The sequence below is a fragment of the Rhincodon typus genome, chromosome 17, assembly GCF_021869965.1.
Source record: "Rhincodon typus isolate 14 chromosome 17, sRhiTyp1.1, whole genome shotgun sequence".
Classification (NCBI taxonomy): domain Eukaryota; kingdom Metazoa; phylum Chordata; class Chondrichthyes; order Orectolobiformes; family Rhincodontidae; genus Rhincodon; species Rhincodon typus.
The window spans coordinates 18507935-18533396 of record NC_063348.1 but is presented as its reverse complement, the minus strand read 5'-3'; the positions used below and the strand labels follow the sequence as shown (position 1 = coordinate 18533396).

Here is a 25462-nt window from a genome sequence, read left to right as displayed (position 1 = left end):
AGTAACTTCAGTCTAGGCTCCATTGTGCTTCTACTGCACTAAAGGGCTGGGCCTGCAAGTCTACCAAAGGTGAACATTGTGCTGATGACCCTTCCTGAGGACCATCCTTAATTCCCACAGACTGCAGAATGGGTTCCCTCCTCTGGATTATAGCTAGTGCCCTTCCTTGAAACTGCAATCACTCCTGTGCTGCTACTCACCTATACAATTAAAACTGCCACCTCATAACAACAACAGCTTACGTCTTTTTTCTTGTAAAAGGTCATTGTGCATGAGCTGCACAGAGGGGCAACTTGCATGGAAGATCAAATGCCTGGAACAAAATCTGTCTGATTTTCCTTCCACTTAAATGAATGGCACTCAGGTCAGTTCTGCAAAGGGCTCGTGATCCTCACCACGAGGATTTCCTCTCTGCGTTCTGTCCAACCCATCTCGCTCAGTATCTTCACACTCAGGTACAACTGCCAGTGAGAGTGTCAGCATGACACTGTTGGAACATTCTTAGGCAATACTGTTACAAATGTGCTTCAGGAAGGTCTTACAGCCAAACCTGAGTTCATACTTTCAGGCCTGTTTGAAACATCGTGACTGTTTCTTTTGTTGATTCAAAGTTGCTATATCCACTGCTCCAGCAGTCCATTCCCTTATCAGGAAGTCATTCACACAAAGAATAATTGATATCAGTCCTCAATTTGCCTTGTAAGAAGTTGAAACATGGCCACTTGCCAACTGTTTCGTTTGAAATAATGTGCTGAACCTCCTTTGTCTCCACTCATTACTAACTTGGGTAAGAGGTGGTTCTTGCAAATTTGAAAAGCTCTATTTCTCCAGTCTGGCCCCATTACCTCAAATCCATCGCTCGAAAGATCAGCCTTATAGCTGCTCTCTAAATCATCTCAGAGACCTGATTGACTTCCAGGTGTTTCTCGGCAAGACTGAAAGCAGTACTCAAGATGCTCGTGATTAAAGTACCGTACAATTTCAGTACAACTCCCTTTGAATTATTCTCCATTGATTTGTTTACAAAGTTCAACATTCTGTTTGCTTTACAGGTGTCACTGTAGAGCAGCAACCAATGTGTCAGAAGGTTCAGGGTGCAAGCTCTAGTGAAAGACTTCAATATGTTAAGTATCTGTCTGTTGTAGTTATGACAGGCTGCAGTTTGGGAAAAGCACCTCCCTGTAAGTGAACTGTTAAACTGTTGCCCTGTCTACCTGTTCCTTTGGTTCAGGCAGATATTGCCTATGGAAGAATATGAAGTTTTGCTTGTGTCCGTCAACAACACCATGAAAAACAGATTATTCATCTTTTACCTGTTCCATTGCTGCCATATGTTCATGCATATGACAAAAGTATTTAATTGCAACGTTGTTTGCAACAATTCGGACAGGCACAGTAACACACAATATAAATGCAAATCTTTATTTTACTATATCAGCGCTCATAACCAAACACTTGAAAACTTAAAAATCCATTAGAGAAAGTGTACTCCCTGCTCAAATTCTAATCTCATCGGTCATACACCATTGCCTGTCAGGACGTGAAAGATAAAATGTGTTCCACTTTCACTGCAACATTTTGGCTATGTACAAGTGATCTCCCTACTGCCAGCTCGCTACTCCTTTGCAGATGTCTTGGTTGTTTCAGACTGCTGCGCTTTGCTGCTGCCTATTATCGGTGCTAGGAATTGGAAAATACTTCCTCGTAACCATTTGACATAGAATGCAATAATGGTCTTAAAGATGACTCACATTCCCCAAGGAATAAACATTCAGCCTCTCCCACTTCCCCTCCAATCTCCAACGGTAAAAAATAATTGCATTCCCTCCAATTACAAAAGGAAGGCCTTAGCTTACACAGGCATTAATTATAAACCATCTCCTTGAATTTAAAATCCCATACAACAGGACTAGAACAATATTGTTTCATTGTTTTTCTTTGCATTCCATTTTATCTTCATCTGTCACTTCTCCCACTCTGTCCTCAATCCCTCTCCTTTCCTTCTCAACCTGTGTTTTCTTTTTTCTTGCTTTCTCCCTCGCACTTTCATTCACCTTCCAGTCTCCCACTTTCCTTATTTTCGTTATCATTCCTCCTGTATCATTCATAAGGCACTTCCCATGACCGCACTTAAACTCCTAACACAGAATTACAAAAATAGGTAAATAACTTACCAATAACTTCAGAATTGCAGGACCCCTGACGAAAGGAACATTTGATAAGCACAGCAATGCAACTCAAACAACACAAGAAGCACAGGGAAAGCTCATTAAAACAGTACAAAGGTACTCGTAACAAGCAGAAATTCTTATCATCCAGACTCTCTTCCCTTCAACTATTTTAGCTTTTCCCCTTCAGTCCCCAGCATTTCATTTCAAAGAGTGCCCACTGCCCAGTAATTCTCTTCCCTACAGGTTTACATTGTCACGACTGCAGTTTTACTCATTTGCTAGGATTGTTTACTCACTAATTTTAGCACGGCAAGCCTTTCAGTGTAGTGAAGCTCTAAACAAAAGCTGAGAGCTTTGATAATATTTATAAATGGCTGCTTTCACTGATAATTCAGGCATGTGGTCACACCTTTATTCAGACAGAGGTTTGGTAGATCCTAGAGCAAACCAATCCCAAATAGGAAGACATGGGGCTTACCATTCACCTGTTGAGGGGAGTACGGCTCGGATCCAGAATCAGGAGGGGATTCAGGTAAAGTGCTGAGAAGACAAGAGCATTGCATAACATTCAATTATATGATAAAAATAATTGAAAGCTAGGCTACAACATTTAGTTTAACTTATATTCGAACAAATATAACATGAATATTTAACCATTTTCTAACCATTTTCAGGTTGGAATTGCACTCCTGTAACTAGCTTTAGAAATGAATCAAAAAAACCAAAGATCACTTATAAAAGGAAATATGCTGTTATATTTTCTTTTCATCATTTCTTCATTTTTTAAATTTAAAATCAAAACAGTGTATGTTCCTTTCAGCGGCAGAATGTTCTTCCTTGTAGCCTTATCAATCCTCTAGATAAACAGGCAAGGACTGGGCAAAGCTGCCTGTTTGGAACAATATTCTCACAAGATCCTTAAGAAAAAGAACATCATTATGCACAGCTCAAGCAACTGGCTGGCCCGTCCAGTGGACTGGCAGGTTTTGGGGTGATGATCTTTCATGTTTGAATTCTGGATGGTGGCTGGTTTGACAGTGTCACTGACAGATCTACCAACACAAGTTGCTCCATCAGTCCCTGAAAACCCGCAGAAGCAGAGGAAAAAGTAGCCAGGGAGATCAATTTATAAAAAGGGCCAGGGTAGGAATGGAGGGATGAGACGAACTGCTCAAATTTACCATGTTAAAATTAAATGCGTTTCATTGGGCTCTCAGTCTTCTAATAAATTCAATATTGAGATATTGAAAAGGAACTTCTTACACAGCTCTCAGCAAGTGCCTCTACCTTCTCATCATTATTAAAAACCAAAGTAAAAGCATTTATACTTCACAAAGCTACAGAATACAAGCTTGGGAGAGAAAATGAGTTGTCAGTATAGGTGAACTTTTGCTGAACTGCCCAGAAGGGAGTTGCATCAGACCCAAAGAAGTAAACATGTAGAAGTAAACATTACTGCAGATGCTGGAATCTGTACTGAAAACAAAAAATGCTGGAAATCACAGTGGGTCAGGCAGCATCTGTGGAGAGAAAGCAAGCTGTTTTGAGTCTAGATGAATCTCCATTTAATCAATTGCCACATCTCTTTGAGGAATGCCCACCTTGAAGAGGTTTTACTTGTCTCTTTAACAGGAATTCTGGTTGTCTATCAGCAGCCTGTCTCCTCCAGCACTCCACCTCCCCCACTAGTGCAAAAATGCTGCCCCCTCCACACTTCATGTCAGTTCTGATGAAGAATCATCTAGACTTGAAACATTAGCTTGCTCTCTCTCCATAGATGCTGCCTGACCCGCTTTGATTTCTAGCATTCTTTGTTTTCACAAATAAACATGGAGTTGGGCAGAGAAAAATATGAGAAATGGCCAGATCAAACCTTGAAAGTTAATTCAAGCAAAGGAGGTAAATGCCAGAAACATGTTGGAATAGGTTAAACTGATTTATCACAAAATGCTAATTTCTATCTACATGACCAATTCCCTCCAATATGCCCATGTATTTTTGTGCATGAGAAGAGATACACTTATCAGGGTAGCCCACAAAGCAACAACCACCCTGTTACAGCTACTGATGAACATAAAGGACCCCATACCGACAACCAATAAAACTAACATAATATACTAAATACCATGCAAGGGTTGTGGGAAACATTACATAGGCCAAACTGGAAGAAAACTGTTAATAAGGATACACGAACACCAACCAGCCACCAAGAGACACGACCAACTCTCACTGGTCTCAATACACACGGACAAAGAAGGACACAAATTTGACTGGGACAACACAACACATCCGTAATAGCACAAGCCAAACAGAGACATCCCAGGGAATTCTTGGAAGCTTGGCATTCCAACCGGAACTCCGTCAACAAACACATTGAACTGGACCCGATATACAAACCACTGAAAAACAGAACCGGCAGTGATGCCAGCCACTCCAGCAAACTGGGGCATACAAATAACAAGTGGGACGGAACACCAATGCTATACCGGAGGCACACTGACAATGTTGCCTGGCAGGGTGATGAAACATCTGTAATCAAACACACTGGCTCGGCGAGCAAGTCTACAACCTCATCCACAAATCTTCTCAGAAACTTTAAGCTTATCTCCATTATGCAAACAGAAGACCTGGAATTGTCTTCAGAGTTTCGCTGAATCCAGTACATTATCTCACCATCTTTGTACAATACAAATCCCTGCTGAGAATTTCCTCATGCCTTCTGTCATTTGCCTGCTGTTTATATGTCTCACTAACTATAATGGCCAATTGGAGATCCTGCTAGGAAGCTGCTGATGTATATATGGAGTTATTAATTCTTTACAAAAAGTTAACATTAGCTCTTTAGAACTACACGGACCATTTTTGACTTTTGGCAGACTTTTTTGGAATGTACGTGGAGCAATCAGGCTACCATCCAATAGTGTCTGATAGGCTCAACCAAATCTCATTCAAGAGCTGTCCACATGTCTCTGTAATGATGACCAACTCAGTGAATTGGCCAGCAGGATTCCCAGTTGTCCTGGTACCGATTAGAGATTGCTTTATTCTCTCAAAAGTGAGCGTCATTTACTGTGCTGCATTATTTGTTATGAGTTCAAGATGAAATCAGCAGTGAAGGTCTTCTTCAAATACGCATGAGCCCACAAACAGATTGTCTTCCTGCTGATGTTGAGGGAGATGCAGCACAAGACCTGGACAGGGATTGAAGAAAATGGAAAGGATGGGAGCAGCGCTCACAATACAATGCTGCCTGAGGTTTAAGATACTTATATAAAAGCAACAGCGATAATTATGTTTTGTTATATTAATTTTGCTGCACTGAACCTTTCAATTTCATTTGTCCTCCCTCTCACACTCCAAACATGACCCTCTCTGCTCTCCCTAACTGCACCAGACACAGGTGAACACTGACAAACACACATATCAGACACACACAAACACACTGCTGGTATCATCGCTGGACTATTAATCCAGAGACCCAGATAATGTTCTGGGTACCCAGGTTTGAATACCGCCATGGCAGATGGTGGAATGTGAATTCAATAAATATCTGGAATTAAGAATTGAATGATGACCGTAAATCCATTGTCGATTGTCAGAAAAACCCACCCAGTTCACTAATGCACTTTACGGAAGGAAACTGCCATCCTTACCTGGTCTGGATTACAAGTGACTCCAGACCCACAGCAATGTGGTTAACACTTAACTGCCCTCTGGGCAATTAGGGATGGGCAATAATTGCTGCTTAGCCAGTGATCCCCTCATCCCATGAACGAGCAAAGAAAAAAGAATAAAGAAAACACACACACACACACACACACACACACACACACAGACACACACACACACACACAAGGTACAAACATTGACAGATACGCACATACACACCAGACACATTCAGGCAGACAAACACACACACAGAACAAACGCATTCAGATGCATGCCCCATTCATACCGCGCGCACCCAGACATACACACACATACACACACACACACACACACACACACACAAACGTGCACACACACACACACACACACACACATACACAGACTCGCACAATAACTGAAATGCTCTGTTGGCTCTTCTCAAACAGGATCCACTCTCTTACACACTACCAATCCACAGCTTGTTGACTTTCCCTCTCAGTACACCTGCAATCTACATGGGATTCCTTGCAGTAACCATGCACTAATTCACTCCTACTGTTTCTGTTGGACAAACTATCTCACAAGCACTGACAGGGGGCTAGCCTTTACCTCAGGAGCAATTTGACTATAGTGATTGGGGAGGTCTGTGATATGAGAAGATGTTGCAGCCTTTCCAGCTGCTTCCTGGTGTCTCGAAGGAACATGATCGACTGATTGGTAAAGCCTTGGTAAAGAGGCTGTTAATCACCTGTTTGGTACAGGCCTGACTTGCAAGGATAAGTGTGGTCTCCAGAAACTAGTTCCAATGTAGGGAACCATTCAATGTTCTCATCCACTAAAACACACTCACTGCAATGCTAACCCCTCAGAAACAGGCCTCTGGGTATTCAACAACTAACTGCTGGGATAAACCTCATAGTGAACTGAATGCAGTGAATTTCACCGCTAGAGGGAATGCATTGCCAAATATGAACAGGAGGTGCAGACCTTTCTGAAAGCAGTTTCCCAGTCTCCTGATGAACAGCAGCATCCCCATTCTGTCTCTTCATGAATAGATTTCTAACTAGCCCAGTTGCAGATGTTTATTGTCCCCTCATTTACTGTTGTTGCTCTTTCTCCAGGTAGAATGGAGGGACCAAGACAAATTCTACGTTTTGAGCATCCAGAGGCTCTGTGCTTGAAGGTTTTTTGTAGCAAGTTGTACCATAAATCTATCATTATCCATTTGGCTTGCTTCATGGTAAAAGTGCAATGATTTTTCTCCAAACAAATACCAATGACGCAAGTATTTGCAAGTGAATATCTCTTTAAATAACACATCAAATATTTAATTCTGGAATATGCCACGCAATACTGAGAGATTTCAGGCAATAAAACAACTTCAGGGGCCTCCTGATACCTTGAGATTCTTCTTTCTGTACAATACTGAGGCTCCAGCTAAAAAAAAATGCATGCTTTGACCATCCTTGCAAAGGTCTCAATCAAAATGAAGCTGGACTGATTGGGAACTGTAGTGTTGTGCTATTGGAAAGACAATTTGTATATAGAATTCACTTGTAGCTGCCATATGGAACAACACAAGTAGATTATGCTGAAAGAAGCAGGAACGAGAAGCATGGCATTACTGTTTTAATAAAAACAGATATTGTAGTATTCTGGATTTTCTGTCACTGTTTATACATCCCAAGAACCTCACAGTAACAGAATGGGAAAGTCAGGCTCTGTGATGTCTTTAGCACAACTGCCATTTTTAGACCTTATCTAGGCTGTGAAAATGAGCCCTACCATCTATCCAACACCTAATACAATTAGGATTTTATTTCTATGCTGCCCTTTGCTGTGAGGAAGTTTTCAATGTGTGGCCTAGTATTATACCAGGATTAGCTCTGTGAACTTCATTTTGTGGTTAACTCTTCAAGCAACAATCATAATTGTTGTTTTAGTCCCAGTATGAGATAATGTACAAGATTCAATATTGTATGTCAGTTATGATTCTGCTGTTCCATAGCTAATTCTCTTTTCATCTTCTTATAATTCTCTGAATTTTATCATTTTATTTTAGTGCCCATGTAATTTGGTATTAGAGATATTCTAAGATAATACTTTATAAATATGTGATCAGTGAAAAATCATTGTTCACTGGTCAATGCTCTGTAAACTCATTGATTTGTATTCTTTGTTTCCTGTGAGCAAGGTGGTTTATTAACTGTGTGAGTAAGCTAATCTGAGGAAAGGTGAGGCAACCCAAGTTCAGTCTGTTCTATAACTTCTTTATTTCTGCTGCTGTGACCTTTCCAAAGTATGCTTTTCTTGTTTGTAGGCCATGGAGACAGAGAAAATCCCTCTGAAGGGTCTGTGAAAAGAAACCAGCATCAAAAAAGTCAGTCAGAATCAATACAATGGAAAGTGATTCAGTTAGGGGCTCCATGGGTTAAAAGTGTCTGCATAAAAATAGACCCGTTTTTATTAACTTCAGCCAGACCACACAGTCTGTTTCGAATCATTCTCTATACGTAAAGGTTTATCAGATATGCTTTTTTTAAAGCAATGTTTGCATGGTGGATACAAGTTAAACATTGGGAGCTAGTCTGTACCAGGCTGACAAGATGGACTTAATCTACATACCTCTGCAAATGGGGGAGGGGAAACTTTCCTTAAAAGCATCTTTTCTATATTCCATATGTCCAGTTCTAACTATACCACTGCATAAAGCATATAGAAAATCCCACAGAGTGCTGTACTCACCATAGCTACCTATAGTAGGTATGAAATCGAAATTCGTTGACGATTGATTTCTTGCTGGAACTGCAGCATGACACCCAGTGAAAGCTCCAGGAAATCAGTGGAGATCTGATGGTGCCTGTGCTCCAGTTCCTGCAAAATCCATCAGTGCTTTGTAAGGGGCAGAATGTCTGTCCAACTGTTGAGGCAAATTATTCCATGGGTGTCAGGATACAGAAGGTGAGCTCTTCCTCAGCCTATAGAAGTGGAAATTATGTTGAGAGATGGAAGTATTGGTGGAAATGTCCTGGATTTCACCAGACCGGATCATTGGTGGAAGTCCAGACTTATCAAGCAGATTGGACCCTCCAGTGTAGGGAGATAGGACAGGAAATTGGATTGAAGCATTACTTCAGCTAAATGCTTACTGATTTGTAAATCGTGGGAGAGGGGAGGGTCTGATGGCCTAATCCTGCTCTTATTTCTCATGTAAACATTGAGAAATGTCAGTTGACTCCTAACATTGGGCAGGAAAGATGACAACAAAACTGTTTACATGTTGCTGCAATCTCTGCCTGGATCAGGTCTGGAGGTTCCAGTGATGTAGCCAAAGTGGCATTTGAGATTGTTGATTCAATGTTCATAAGATCACAGAATTATTACAGTGTAGTAAGAGGCCATTCAACCCATCATGTCTTCCACTTTCCTGCCTTCTGCCTGTAACCATGCATAACGTTCGTTTTCAAATGATAATCTAACTCCGTCTTGAATGCCTTAAAGTTAATATGGGAGGTTCAATATTGGAGGGTTCCATCAGTTGCAAACCTAACACAACAACAGAGATTGTGACTTAAGGCATCATGGGAGCAGAATGTTAATTGGCTGCCCAGTCTGCCCTTCAGCCAGAGGCAGGACAAAAAGAAAGCAGGCCTGATGTATATTAATCATGGCAGCTATTTATGTGGTGACTGTTCAGTAGCATTTCCTGTTGGAAGAAAGCTGGAGTAAGAAAAACAGAGGACTGTAATCCAGGGAAGGGTTAACCCTCTTTCCAGGGTGTGGACGAGGAGCTTGGAAGGAGATCCGTCCTAAAGGGTGGCAAGAGAAAATCAAGCAGGCCTTAGATTCAGGTCATCTAAACAGTGAGCAGAAGGATAAGTGTGGTCTCCAGAAACTAGTTCCAATGTAGGGAACCATTCAAAGTTCTCATCCACTAAAACACACTCACTGCAATGCTAACCCCTCAGAAACAGGCCTCTGGGTATTCAACCACTAACTGACAAAGCAGTTGAGAGGGATGAAGGTGCATACTGCTCCTGAACATGGACACAGTGTGTTCTGGGTACATACTAAGCCCTAAGTTGAACTCAGAGCATGGTGCTGATGTGGGTTTGCAGCTTCCTATGTCAGGGTGCCACAATTTCTCTTATGTTTTTCTGTTTTGGCAGTGGAAGTGGGGGCCTATGTCAGCCGAGAGAGGGTCAGACAGTAGGAGAAGGTCCATGCCTGTATTTCATTATCACAACAAAACAGGTAATTGTGGAGATGGGAATCCACAAGGAATTTGGGGAAGTCAAGATGGGCATCCATGGAGGGGGTGATGCTGATAAGGGAGTGCATTGCATTCCAGCCGCTTCTGACAGTTTTTCAAAAACTGAGTTGCATTTGGACACTTCTGCCCTGTGGTGGTACGTGCTCTCAAAGGCTCATTCTCATGATGTTCTCTTATGTTTCGCAAGGTGCTGATGTTGAGATGCTACGACTGACTCCATTACTATCACCAGGCCGTGTAATACTGGAGCTGACTGCAGACTAAACTCCATCTAAACGCCTTCACCAGCAGCAGCAGACATGCTCCCAGGGATCAGAGTTGTCCAAGGCAGTGTGGGGGCCATGTGCTAACAATGTTTAACTTGTGTGTCACCACTGGTCAGACCTTTGAACACGTGAGAAAGTGACTGACTTTATTGAGAGCTTGATGCAGCAGCACAGAGTGAATGCAGGAACTGAGCACTGGTGTTCATATGGGAGTATGTCACACTCTGTGGTCTTGGCTGGTCTGTAATGCTGAAATATTTAGTGTAGATACCAGTTGTGCCCGAGCTGGTGATCTGTTCCAGTGACCCAGAGTATCATTTACGAGCTGAGGCACTGACTTCTCATGGGGCTCCAGCATCAACCGACTTGTCCCATCTATGCAGCAGGGCCTGAGCACGCCCCACATCAACAACCACTGGACTGTGCCCCACAGACCCCTTTACAATGAAAGCCACTGCTACATATATCTCAGTCAAAGCAGAGACAAGTATGTAGGGTAACTCCACTTCATTCGAGGCAACAAGCAGTACCGCTGTGTAGAACTGGCTGAGAGCACAGACCATCACATTGAGCAGAGTACTAATTAGGTAAAACTGAGCATTTCTTGTCCTTGTGCATTACCACGTAAATGCTGATAAATGAAGCCTGATGTGTGAGCTTCCTTTTATTAAAATTGGTAAAGGAGAAGAGGGTTGAAATGGTGAAGGGAGTAAGGTTTTGTGAATGGTGATGGTGAAACCTCTGGACAGATGTGCTTCCTTCATTGGCAGTAATAGATTTTATGTCCCCACACTGAGTCTTCAATTGATATGTTTTCCCAGGCAATTCAGACTGAGTTCCAGAACCCACAGTTCCTCCTGGGTTCAAAGAGCTCATGTGAAACATGCCTGGTTCAGATGATTCCAAATGTCAATGGCATCCTAACACAATTCTCATGTCCCAGGCCTTACTTGGCTAGTTCCCTGTGCAGCCTGAGCATCTCATGACTCAATCTTCCTCCTCTGACTCTTCTTCCTTCTCCTCTAGCACATTCTGCTTCTCCTCTGAGCTCTTTTTGTGCCACATCCTTTTCAAGTTTCTCAGGAGAGCTATGTAATGGAGAGCATGGAGGACCAGAGCAAGACCCTTGCAGCAGTGCATGGTCCAAGCATCAGGATCTCATCTTCAGAACCCAGCGACTTACTCAGGGGTGAGCAGTTGTATTGTCTCTCTGCCTCCATCTCAAGGTCATACGATGGGATGAGGAACACCTCTTCTAGGAATATACATTGCCCACTAGAATCCATCCACAAAGTTTGGGGGAAGAAGTGCAAAGGTGAAGGATTCAAGGAAACTGACTGTGGCGCACCAAATGCAGCTGTGCCCTTCCTTTTGCCATGGTGGCCTACCAATTATATTTGGAACCCTTGTCCCTTGCTCTTGTGCCTCTGTGATGCCAGAAAGTTGACAACTCCCTCAGCACTTTAGTGCTCACTCTCCCGCAAGCTACATCCACGTCCATGTGCCAGCTCTGCACAAAGAGCATGACTTCCGTCAAAATCCGAACACAGCCTTCAGTATGCGGTCACTGAACTTTTTAACTAGCTGAGTGACTATTATTATTGGATCAGGCAGTAGTCGCAAGACCTCTTACCTCCCAGCCTGGTGAAAGCCTGGTGCCAGGAAGCTGTCGCTAACATTTTCATCAGCTCAGATCTCAGGCTGGCAGATCCTTCAGTCCAGTTTCCCATTCTGTTCCTGGACAAATATCACTCTGCACACATCTCACAGGGCAGGGATGAAGAAGAAGCAGTTGAGTCAAACTGACAGATTTTACGGGGAAGGTAAAATTTCTTGGATTTTTGATAACTTGGAAAGTGATAATGGTGGGGAGTAGGTGGAACACTGTTTTTCCATGTGTTTTGAAATCTTTCAAATAGTGTATTATTTAGATAGTTTGGTGCATTTTATTTTTCATGTATTTTGTGTAATTGTTTTTTGTAATTGTTAAAACAAAATCTGCAGTCTGTGCGCTCAAAACTACCACATTAAATTAAAAGAAAGCAAGGTATGATCTATCAGGCCAGATTTCATTCTGGGATCTGATATATCTAATAGTAACATTACCCGAAATCATACCAAAAGCTTATATTCCTGGACCTGTTTGTCCCACAGTTTTGTTGTCTGAACTTTTATTCATAAATCACGGCAGTAATACAGAACCTGAAGGTACAGAAATATCTACTATTTGAGGATCCATAGACTCAGTTAAAAGATTCTAACATTCCAAATTCATAATACTCTTATTTTACAGTCAAAATAGAAGGATCTGTAGGTATAGTACGGAGTATTTATTTAGCACTTTTTTTATAGTTATGAATTTGCAAAGCAAAAGTAGAATGTGCATTTTAACCAGAAGGATATGGTATGAAAGCATGATATGTTTCCATCCAACAGAGAAACAGGAGTGCAAAATGAGGCCACCTAAACCTGGGTGTGAAGAATCCCAATTAAAAAGAACAATTTTTAATCTTGTAGCACGAAACAGTCTGAAATTAAATGGATATTATCCTTATGAGTATGAAATGTCTTCTGCATGTTTGCAAACTTCTAAAAACAATTTTTCTTTGCACTGTCTACTAAGATTGTAGTTAGCAAATCATAATGAATAAAGAGACAATTATCAAAATTAAAACAAGCACAAATTAAAATACTTGGGGCAAAAGCCAAATTTGTAATGATTATGATGAATAACAAGGAAGACCAAACATCATTTCTATAAACCTTCATTGTGCTCAGAAACTTCCAAAGAGCTTCACAGACTGGTGATTTTTTATTTAAACACAAGCTGGTATCTAATGGAAGTGGAGTTGTACCCATCAGAATTCAACTCCTTTCAGGAAAGCCTGTCACATTTAGTGCCTCTTGGGCATTTCAGTGGGCAGCAATGAGCCAGATCAAAGAGCCTGGGACAGAAATCCTGCCCTACCCCATGCCCAACTTGACTCAGGCTTTAATGCTAACTTCAGGCTGCTGACTCACATTTTGATTGGTCTGTCCTGTCCCTAAAGAGACAATCTGGCTCACCTTCTTTCCAAAATGGGTCAGTTACAGCACTGTAATCCATGGAAGGTTCTGTTATTGCAATCTGATCAGATCATGGTCCAGTTTGAAAATTAATTGCAGTTAATAAATGTAATGTTTAGATGTTTAAAAAATCAAAAATAACAAGGTAAGAATCTGGTGACTATTATAAGGTTCCTATCTGCTTTCAAAATTTAATTGATAAAATAATCAGAGCAAAACGAAGTAAAAGCCTTCTCTCCTGCTCAGTCTTCATCGTCATCTCAATTTCCCCTTCCATTTGTCGATCAGTCTGATTTGCCCTCAGATAACAGGAATTAGAATGTTTATACTTTCAGTGAGCGTTATTCAATCTACATGTATAAGACTTTCTAGTTTTAGTCAAAAGGTGTATGGGGATTTTAGACAGAGGTGTGTTTTTGATTTTTAGTCAGATGCGTCCTACCCTCTTGATAAAGGTCATTGGTGGAAGGATTCCAAGTGGCTGAAATGATATTTTCTGAGAAAGAGTTACATTGGACTCGGAATGTTAGCTCCGCTTCTCTCTCTCCACAGAATACTGCCAGACTTGCTGAATTTCTCCAGCACTTTCTGTTCTATTTCATATGACCATCATGTTCTGAAACTAAAAGCATGCCAGACTACAGCCATTTACAGGATAAAACAGGAAGGGAAGGAGGGTCCCTTCAAATCTTGGTTAGCAACCCACCTTGAGGAGGAAGGCCCTGAATCCATCTCTAGGCCCGGGAGACCTTGCTGCCCCTGTCACGCCCTGGGTCATGGCAGATGAGCTCCAAGCTTAAAGGCTGGGGTCAGTCAGAGCCACGTGCTCTACCTTAAAGCTCGACCCTGCAGGAGGCAGGATGGAAACATTGATCGACCTCAGCTGTACCCAAGGAGCGACAATGCAGATGGCACTGGGAGCCACAATCCCAATCCTGCATGCAGGCAGCTCAGTTTATTGATCTGTTTGATAGCAACCTGGAGATGACACGGTCAGCGTGACAGCTCTGTTCGCCCCTGAAGTGGACAGGGGCCTAGAAAACGTGGTCGAAAATGCGCATCTCCCCTCCACCCAGCTGGCTAACCGCGAGTAGTGGTCAACTCTTAACACAGTCAAAAGGCAACAGGGTCCAAAACACAAACTATTAACCTCACAGCAAAAGGTGAGAAAAGGAGAAAAATTCAGAAAGCCACCTTCTGAAAAGCAAGAACGATACTCAAGTTGCCGCTCAGTGACAGTCTGTCCTGGTGGCTCATTAACTAGCCAGACCATTTACTAGTATCGGGTCCCTCAGTGAGGTCCACATCTCACAGCGAGGCAGCCTGACACAACACAGCATTAGCTACACCCTTTACTGGACAGGCAGACCTCAAGGTGAACAACATCCCTTCATTCAAATCAAAGCAAAGTGCTACGGATACTAGAAATCTGAATCGAAATAGAAAGTGCGAGAGGGACTCAGCAGGTCTGGTAGGACCTGTGGAGAGAGAAACAGAGCTAACAATTTATTCTGACAGGGAGGCTGTCTGCAGGCAATTCAATGCACTGAGCAACTTGGTGCTGAGTGCCCACTCAATGCTTTCATTAATGCTGCCACATTGAATTCCTCATCTCTTCTTTGTAGATGTACATATCTGTCATCCTGCTCTCTCATGAGCCGGCAAACAAACCTTCTTTTATCTCAGCCAGGCTAAAGCTCATTTATGCTCAGGGCTCACCTCGAGCTAATTGGACCTCTGTCCTAGGGGAAGTGTAACATCAGTCTCGCGGTTGATGGGCTGTAAGTTGCAGATCCAGTGATGGGGCCTTTCATCAATATTGTGCAGGGCTCATTTTTGCCTCTCCTGGGGCTTGTGCCAATTTCCACAAGGACTCTCACCAATTGGTATAGAAAATGTCCTGTCTGGACACATCACAGCTTGGTATGACAACTGCTCTTTCTAAGACCACAAGAAATTAGAGAGTTGTCAACACAGCACAGTCCAACGCGCAAACCAGCTTTCCATCCACCGACTCCATCTATACTTCCTGCTGCCTCAGGAAAGCAGCCAACATAATCAAAGACCCCTCTCACCCTGGTTACACTCTCTTCCACCCTCTTCTATCAGGCAGATGATACAAAAATTTGAAAATACATACCAACAGCTTCTTCCCTGATGTCATCAGACTTATGAACAGATCTCTCGTATATTAGAGTTGATCTTTCACTACGCCTTCTCTGTAGCTGTAACACTATGTTCTGCATTCTGTTCTATTACCCTGATGTACGTATGTAAGGTATGATTTGTCTGCATAGCATGCAATACAATACTTTTCACTGTATCTTGGTAAATGTGACAATAATAGATCAAAATAAAAGGTGAAGCTGGACAGGCACCAGGTCTTTCGTGCCTGAAAGCTGAAACCCAGAAGGGGAATATTGAGGGGAGGGAAGTGGATTGGGATAGGAAGCAAGGGGACCATGGTCACAATATGTGTGGCATGTTCATCATGTGAGATAACAGGATGACTACCAGTTGTGGGGGGGGGAAATCATGTCAGAACACACTCATTTACCAATGTTCTCAGTGACACGGGATATTGGGGCTCTGTTTTCCCAGCAACATGATAGAATCATACAATCCCTACAATATGGAAAACAGGCCCTTCAGCCCAACAAGGCCACACCAACCCTCAGAACATCCCACCCAGACCCATCCCCCTATAACCCACCTAACCTACACATCTCTGAACACTACGGGCAATTTAGCATGGCCAATCCATCTACCCTGCACATCTTTGGACTGTGGGAGGAAACCGGAGCACCCAGAGGAAACCGACGCAGACACGGGGAGAATGTGCAAACTCCACACAGACAGTCGCCTGAGGATGGAATCAAACCCAGGTCCGGTCCCTGGTGCTGTGAGGCAGCAGTGCTAACCACTGAGCCACCAGACTGCCCCATGGATGCGGAGAACCAACTTCTATATAGGACTCAGGAGATACATGTGTCCTTATAAGCCATGGCTCTGTTATTGTGTACCATTTTTCAAGTGAGCAGTAGAATAACATTGATTGTGCTGCACCGCATTTGGAATATGTGCCTTTAACAGATGAATAGCTAGAAGTACATGGAGGCACTGGGAAACAGGGGAGAGGCTGGTAGCATTGGCAGGCATTTGAGGGTGCCAATTTGGATGCTAGGTGTGAGTTCTAAATGCCAGGGAGAGCGCTACAGGGGGTAGCAAAGGGGTGCTGTCCCTTGAAGTATTTGAAAGGCTGGTGATGCAGTGGCTAGGTGGTAACACGTAACAATCCATTCACAGGCACTGACCACCCATGTGAGGCCATGAGAGTCTTGGGGCAGTGCTCCTGGGTCCATGGGAACAAACGCTGGACATTTGCCTCATTGGCCTCTTGCTCTCACTGCCTTCTGAGGGGGGACATTCTCAAAGATGACATGGAACATGCCCTCAACTTTCACAGCCTCTACTCCATCCATCTCTAGAGACACTACCATTGTGACCCTCCAGCCTCAACGGCCACCTTCCTCTGCTCGCCCCAGGAGGAGGCAGCAGCACTCTACAGCAGGAGAGAGAGAATGTGAGACTGGTGAGGAACATACATCTCACATCCTGCCCTCCAACTCACTCAGGGACGCGTCTGTCACTATGGAACCCGCTCTCTGCCTGGGTCTTCATTGTATAATAATTTACATGGCAGCCACTTTTTTGTGCACCTTCCCTTTAAGGTACAACCTGTCTATAAGAAGAACAGCCCGACTGCATCATATATTCCACAAACAATGCTGCTGGGTCCTCCTGCTGAACACAGAGACTGCAGGCAGCTGCAGATAACAGTGTGAGACATGCTCAGAAAGATACCACAATCATTCCGATAAAATGAGGCACAGCAAATGTCAATACTGCCCACATTGATCTGCTTGGTATTACAAACCCCTGTACCTCAGACACAGGGTTATCCAAATTCTAGGTCCCCATTTCTCTCTCTCTGCTTAGTGACACTGAGGATCTGTGAGCTTCTAACAGTCTTTCGCTAAAACTCTGGCAGGAGGCAAGTCTAAAGCCCAATGAATTTCAAAGTAGATTTATTTTCAGTTTTTTATGGAATAATAAAATATTCATTATCAGTCAGTTATTCCCCTAAATGCATACACTACCCCCATTTGTGTTTTAAAAAAATTGCAACTAAACTTTACCTGAATGAGCTTTTGAAGAAGTTTGTCAAAGTTTTATTTCAAACACTTTTGAAAAGCCAATGTGCCTAAACTGCTGGAAGTTTACACTACAATCCACATTCATAAGAACATAGAGCCTATCATGCCCGTTCCATTCAATCAAATCACTGCTGATCTGAACCCTAAATCACGATAGCCTTCCTTGTTCCATATCTTGTGATACTCTTGTCTGAGAAAAAAAAACCTGTTGATCTTGGTCATGAAGATTTAAATTCTCTCAGCGTCTACAGGCTTTTTGAGGGGAGAGAATTCCAGGTTTTCATTATTACTTTTGTATAAGACTACAAGCAGTAAAAATACAGGCAACCTCTTACATTGCAAGATAGTTGGTCACTCAGATAAAATAAAACAAACTATTTAATAAGAATGAAAAAGACATATCAGTGGAAACATCTAAGCATGCTATTGTGAACAGGTAGCCATATGATTTTTAAACATTATTTACTGCTATATATTGGATGCAAGATTTTTGATTGCTAAGAAAAACAGAACATTATTTTTCAGTCGGCATTTTGTATGATTAGTGGTGAAACAAGGAAAGAATTCTGGTAAATCTAAACATTTAGCATTAGAATTCCCATTAAAACACCTTCAAATGTTGTACAATTTTTTTTTCATTTTCACCTACCCGGGTGCATAGGAGGGCTTTGGTTCCACTTTGATAGCAGTTGTGTTGCTGTTCATGCAAAGGTTGCTGGGATAGCTTTTGGTTAGCATTCCATTGTTGCCGTTACAGTTCATGTGACCGCTGAGGTTTGGGCCACAAGCTACCGGGTTTGGCATGAGACCGCCATGTCTAGCTGTGACTGGTAGACAGCTGGTGGTTACATGGCAAAGGTGGTTGACTCCACTGGTGGAAGGGCTGTTTAGATGGCCTGTGTTCCCAATAGCGCTGGGGATAGGATGGCCAACTGAAGCACTGCCAGATGCCTGAGGATTGGAATAACTTACTGAGACCGGGAGATCTGGAAAACAGCTGCAGAGAAAGAAATTGTTCTTTAATTAAAGAAAAATACAACCATTCCATTTAATGAAGATTATACTTCTCGTGACCCAAAGTGCTTTTAACTTCGAGCTGCCAATACTACATCAAAAAAGCTGAATGAATTTACCATGATAACAACCACAGAACAATGTTTAGTAAATGGCATAGAATATTTCCTTTGCCAGTCAAAATAGGTACTGATATAATTTTGTATTTGGTTACTCTCCACAGAAGGCTCTAACAAATCAAACCTTTTCCAAAGAAAAGGTTAAGAATCTAAACTGTGTTAAATGAGCCATTTTATTTTGAAAGATCTTCTTTATGCAGCAGGGAAATGTGGTGCCTTTATACTGCCAACAGCTTTGTGTCTGTGTTTGATTTCGCTGTTAATTACAAATCTCCCGGGGAACCATTTTTCTGAAATGCTTAGGTTCATCCACAGAGCAACTTTGGTAAAATCAGAGGAACACTTACTCTGGCTGAATCTTATTTATTCCGGCCAAGTCCGATTTTTAGAGAGATTTCTGCCGCAAGGACTGGTGAATTTTCTCACTGTATCTCACCAAACTTGCTTCATAAACTACCGATCACCCACATCTGATTCTGGTGCAACTTTACCACACGCTGTTCCCTGAAAAACTCATCACTCTGCAGATGTCCGCTGAAAGACAGACAGCCCTTGTCTTCTGTGACAGGCTGTTGTGCACCCAGGTAAGTGCAGGCAATTTGATATTGCTCCTCGCATGTCATGACCCACAGCAGTGACAATGCCACACTGCCTATAGCACATCGTTGGCACTCCCATGTGCACACAACTTCATTCCGTCTTTGCTGTTTAACCACCAGGCCCTCACACCTTACCGTCAGTAGCTACATCCTGTCTGAGCACCCTCTCAGTCAGCACTATCCTGTCCCCAGTGCCCACTTATAAGACACTCCTGCACTCCAGTGCTGTACCAGCGACTGGTGGCAAGGAATCTGTGAGCTCAGAGACATGTCCTCATAGACAGGACCAGGGCTGCATCTCCAGGTTCTTTGTAACCTATCACGGTGCTCCTTCACTCTGAGTCCAGCTGGCCGCTCACAGTATTCCTGCCTTCGCCCCATAAGTCGGAGATACTAGGCTCATATTCCTTCTGTTTTGCTTTGCTGTTTAGTGTGGACAAAAGGCCGGAAGCTTGTCATGGTTGTCAGCAAAGCTCAGTCAACCCAAGGGAGGTAGCCTTTGCTCAGGGGGAGCTGGCACGGTAAGTACATCTGGGGGCTCGGGCACAGTCAGCCAGCTACTTGAGCCAATCAGAGTAAAGATGCTCTCCATGTGAAGGGGTGAGGAGTTGAATGTTGAGTAACCCGCACCCATCTTGCCTCTGTCTGCCTTATTGTGGCCTGTTTTCTCCTGGAATGTGAGACAGACAGGTATTGAGGAAAAGTGGGGACACTGCTTTTACTTTCGGTGCAGGTGAGGGAAGTAACCTGAGTGAGTGTATGGGTAGCACAGATGGCACGCACAGTTAGTGCTGTTGGGTAAGGGGTGGGGGCATAATGAGTGAGGTAAGATATTTCAGGTATTAGTGAGAGTGGTAGAGCATGAGCCGTGGTGGGAGCTGGTTACAGTGGAAGAGATGGGGTGAGTGTGACCGATTGGAGAGAAGTTGGTGGTACTTAGCCTGCCGGAGAAAATCGTTGACCTTCTTCCTACAGTGCTGTGCATTCCTCCACACAGCTGGAACCCAGCTGGCAACATCAGGCCAGGTGCCATGGCCACCGCTACTTGTCCTGAGGGAAGAAGAAGTCCCACCTCCACACCAGCCTGGCCAGCAGCAGGCCCTGGTACCAACCTGAAAACATGGCACCCTGTCTGCCATGTCTGGGGAAAATGTCAGGAACCATATAAGCCAATTCCAGGCTGACAGCGCACAGCAGGTATCTGTAAATGGTGGGGGCACAAGGGATGCTGGTGAATTCCAGACACCTGCTGGGTGGCGAGCAACATTCCCTCTTAGCTTGCTGCACGCTCCAGTGTATTGTGCACGGCAGTCAGTCTTAGCCCTCTGATCACGGCATTGACTTCTAGTTCCAGAAGCTGCTTCCATGTAGGAACCTCAAAGACCCACACAGCCGGTAAGAAAATGCGAGGGAATGCTGGTAGTGAGATGCTTTGCGAGCAGTGTAGAGAGATGGGGACTGGAATAAAGTGGGATGGATGCTGTAGGGATGGGGTAGGTTGTTATGGAATTGAGGAAGTAAGGTACTGGATCAGAGAATTTGATTTGATTTATTGTTGTCACATGTGCCTAAGTACAGTGGAAAATTTTGTTTTGCGTCCAGTATAGGTAGGTCGTAACATACAAAGACGTATGGATCATAGGGTGATGGAACAGAGCAAGGCAAACAAAGGTACAGCTGCACAGGAGGTACCCAAAAGCAAGATCAACATTAGATTTGAAATTTGAGAGGTCAGTTCAGAAATCTAACATCAGCAGGAAAGAAGCTGTTCTTGAATCTGTTCGTACATGTGTTTAAGCTTTTGTATCTTCTACTTGACAGAAGAGGTTGGAAGAGATTATAACCAGGGAGGTGATGTTGGCTGCCTTTTCGCGACAACAAGAAGTGTAGATGGAGTCCGTGGATGGGAGGTTGGCTTAAGGTGTGGTCTGGGCTGTATTCACAACTTTCCATAGTTTTTCACGGATCTGGGCAGAACAGTTGCTGTACCAAGCCATGATGCACCCAGGTAGAATGCTTTCTATGGTGCATCTTTAGAAATTAGTAAGGATTCCTATGGACATGCTGAATTTCCCTAGCACCCTGAGGAAGAAGAAGCATTGTTGTGCCTTTTTGACCATTGCATCTACATGGAAGGGCCAGGACAGATTGTTGATTATCGTTACTCTTAGGAATTTGACACTCTTGACCCTCTCCACCTCAGCTCCATTGATGTAGAAAAGAGCATGTTCCCCTCCTCTCTTCCTGAAGTCAATGATCAGCTTGCTGACATTGAGGGAGAGATTGTTATCTTTGCACCATGACACCAAGTATTCTATCTCCTTCCTATATCCTGACTCATCATTTTTTGATATCTGGCCTACAACAGTGGTGTCATCAGCGAACTTGTAGATGACGATTGGACAAAATCTGGCCACAAGGTCATGAGTGTACAGGGAGTACAGTAGGGGGCTGAGTACGCATCCTTGTGCGGCACCAGTGTTGAGGATTATTGTGAAGGAGGTGCTGTTGTCTATCTTCACTGACTGCAGTCTGTGGGTCAGGCAGCTGAGGATCTAGTTGCACAGGGCGGGGCCGAGACCCTGGGTCTCAGAATTTGAAGATTAGTTTGGTTGGGAATTGTCAAACCAGCAACTCCATCAATTGTACTCAGCGTGAAACAGATTCTGAAGAGCAGGAAACTAAAAAGGAATGCCCGGCATTATTTCCCTCAAAGCGTCATTTAGAGATGAGCTCTATTAGACTCATAAATTTGCTTTTGTGATACCCCTTAAATGGAGAACTGGAAAATTGGTCCATGTCATGAATGAACCCTACTGGTTGACCTGGCATGTGGGTTGACAGCACCCACTTTACCACTTACCCAGGGAAGGGTTGGCATTACATTCTAAATCAAAGAGTGGCAGAAGATATTTCACCCTGTGACTAGTGAGGTAGACGTACGTCCAATAAAGAAGGTGTCATAATATAGAACAGATTGCTTTCCTCAACAACAAAAAAACAAATTGCAACATTCCAGCCATCATGTTTAATGAGCTGAGTGATGATTGTTGCTGTGACTGTCCTGATTGTTACAGCTGAGAAAAGCAGAACACAACATGACTATTCTTTTACAATATATTTGTTCTTAGCCAACCAGAACATACCTGATGGAGTAGGGAAAATTTTGAGGGTTAGAATTTGGAATTAATGAGAAAAAAAAACATGCATTTAGTAGCAGTTCTCACAGCCCCCTGCTGAGACAAATCTGCTTTAGAAACTCAGCCAACCATTCATAATGAATAGCCTCTAGCAAAATGTCAGTAAAGCACTCTATTGAAGCTGCATGAGCAGATGGTTTTTCTAACCTACACCCGACAGCCGATCAAAGTAATCCCATAGAGCATTTTATTTTAATTCTCACTGACATCTTCAGCATTTTTTAATGTTTAAAGAATGGAGTATGAAACAATCTCTCACCAGACTACCAAATTGCAATCTGGCTAATGACCAGTAATTTTAATTATTTTGGTAGATAAATTGTGAAATCCTGTGGACTTACAAAGAGAATAAAGTCACAAGATCTTGAACAAACAATAAGTTTTCCTACACAATGAAAGGAAAGTAAGACATTATACAATATATGTACAGCATATAGTCTAATGTTCTGAATTAACATGCTGCTCTCATAAATGATAGACAATAGACTGTTATTGAACACCCCAGAGAGCTCATCAAATGGCAAATACAACCAGTATAGCTCCCATGGATTTCACAGCAACTCCCCCACCCAGTAAGCCATTAAATTTCTCTAAGTTTCAGAAGGAATTGCAATCCATCCCTTTTTGCAATCTGCCTTTATGCTCCATCTCAAGAGCCGCTGCCTCAACAACCACTCTCATTGTGGTCGATCACTTTCCTTTCCTGGGTCTACACACCCCAGCACTCATTCACAACCTTCACATTACCTTTTAACTGGCAGCTAATTCCACCCAAGCCAATCCTGCCACTGGTTTTATCCTCAATTGAGATCTACCTTTGATCAGTTGCATCAGGCAAATTCTACTTGTGAGCTTTTCAATGCTCACTCTCTCAGCTGCACTGAAGTATTGGTGCTCACAGGCTTCTCCTAAGCCCCTCATAATTTCCCCTAACACAAAGTGAGCAACCTTCCAATTCTCAGCTCCCCACAACTTCTTCTGAATCCTGACTCCATCACATAGCTGCCTGTTCATTCCTGGAACTTATTTTTAAGTTTTAAAAGCACAAAGTCATCCAACTGCTCTTCACTCTTTATTGAGTCTCCTGCACAGGACCTGTAGAGTTTGACTACCTTCCCAGAGGTACAGCTAACTACAGCACTCTTAACATGGAGTCTAGCTCTGTTTTCCTCTCTCTCACATCCTCACTTAATTTAAACTACTTTTCAGTGATTCCCAGACTGTCCTGAGCTTCCTATCATGAACTATGTAATAAGCCCAACTCCTATTGCTGGGCAGAATTGAATGTTATCACCTATCAACTCTTGGAACTGTCTGTTCCATAAAATGTTACCAGTCATAGATTGCTGGCTTACTCAGTATAAACAAATGGTTACAAAAAGGGCATTGATCATAGTTAAATAGACCTTATCTGCCCTTCAAGAGCATTTACATCTACTTCATCAACTTCCAACTCTCATACTATGGATCGTGCTCACAATAGCCAGGAGGGGTCTATACACTCAGGACTAAGTTTAAATGGCACTGCTGTGTTCAGATTTCTTACTGACATTCATCCCCTGCCTTTCCTCCTGCTGGCAAAAAGTGAGACCCACATCCAGGTCCCACTGCCATTGTTAAAGGTGTCTCCCCGCTTCTGAATATCTAGCCCACTGACACCAATAACATTCGAGTTTATTCTTCATGTATGACCCTGCAGTGGGATGGATGGCAGTTGGTTTGACCATGAATAACTTTATAGTCAAGGCTATCTTCAGCCAACATTCACCCGTGAACCTTTTAGTAGGAGTCACTGAGTAGCAAATGCTAGCAGAAACACAAACTGTTTATGCCCGGCCTACACAAGCGTGCTTGGTTTAATTGTAGCATCCTGATCATCATTCTCACTTGGTCAGCAAACTTAGCTTCAACTAAATATCAAGTTACTGGCCTCTGTAGTTCAGCAGTTACCCACCAGGCTCTCAGAAGCCAGCAGAGAACTGTGTGCACTCACAGTGAATGTTCTGTGCTAGTAAATGCTATCTTAATGTGCTGTCAATCCCTTTTTCACATCCCCGTAAAACAGCAGATACTAGGCATTCCCATAACTCTCCAATAAAAACAGAAGCTTTGAAACATTTAATGACAACTGTATGTGTTTCAATGACGGCAATTTAGGCTTATAGCATTTACTATTGTTCTTTGCTTTATGAGCAGTATTCATGATATTCTGTGAACATTTTCTCATCGTCTCAATGTTTTTAGTAATGTGAATTGTTTTGTGACGGATACCACTAGGTTAGAGCTTACATGCCAACCTATAAAACTAACAAAACTAACCTTCACATAAGTTAGCAGTTGACCATTTTCAGAAATAAATCATTTGAGGAAAATAAAAAGCTTTTAAGAGTTATATATCAGTACCTTATTTTCTCAGAATCTTTGGGAAGAAATGAAGCAAATGCAACTGCTTCTCACGAAACCTTCAGCTCATCTAAAAGGTTTTCTGCCGCAAGTTTTTGATAATCAACAATGAGAGAACACAATGTCAGTTCTGGGGTTTTTTTGCATTTACACGTCAGTTTATTAACAGAATTATTTAACTCGAACACTCTTAGGCATTTAATGCCATCTGCCAACGTAGCACAGTGAAGACTCCATGGCAATGTGCAGGAGAATGGAACCATGTGCCAGATACAGGACAGCAAAGCACTTGGCTGCTCTGAAGGGCTTCACTTGTTCAGTTCATCAACTGTGCCCCACCACTTAAAACAGACTGGCTAAGCTGAATAAAAACCAAAAGAACTGCGGATGCTATAAATCAGGAACAAAAACAAAGTTGCTGGAAAAGCTCAGCAGGTCTGGCAGCACCTGTGAAGGAGAAAACAGAGTTAACGTTTCGGGTCCGGT

General features: G+C 42.9%; 1 protein-coding gene across 3 annotated transcripts in view; it reads right to left on the bottom strand.

Annotated features, from left to right (window-relative positions):
• myrf (myelin regulatory factor) overlaps nucleotides 1-25462 on the bottom strand; it is a 236290-nt gene that overhangs the window by 90502 nt on the left and 120326 nt on the right. Inside the window, exons 4-5 of one of the 3 annotated variants that reach the window (XM_048607104.1) lie at nucleotides 18291-18638; nucleotides 2650-2711 (exon numbers count right to left, since the gene is read on the bottom strand). In XM_048607104.1, coding sequence (XP_048463061.1) covers nucleotides 2650-2711; nucleotides 18291-18638 — 410 coding nt within the window. Of the gene's footprint in view, nucleotides 1-2467; nucleotides 2574-2649; nucleotides 2712-18290; nucleotides 18639-25462 lie in introns of those variants that run through there. The other 2 variants (XM_048607106.1, XM_048607105.1) reach the window with 2 other exon arrangements.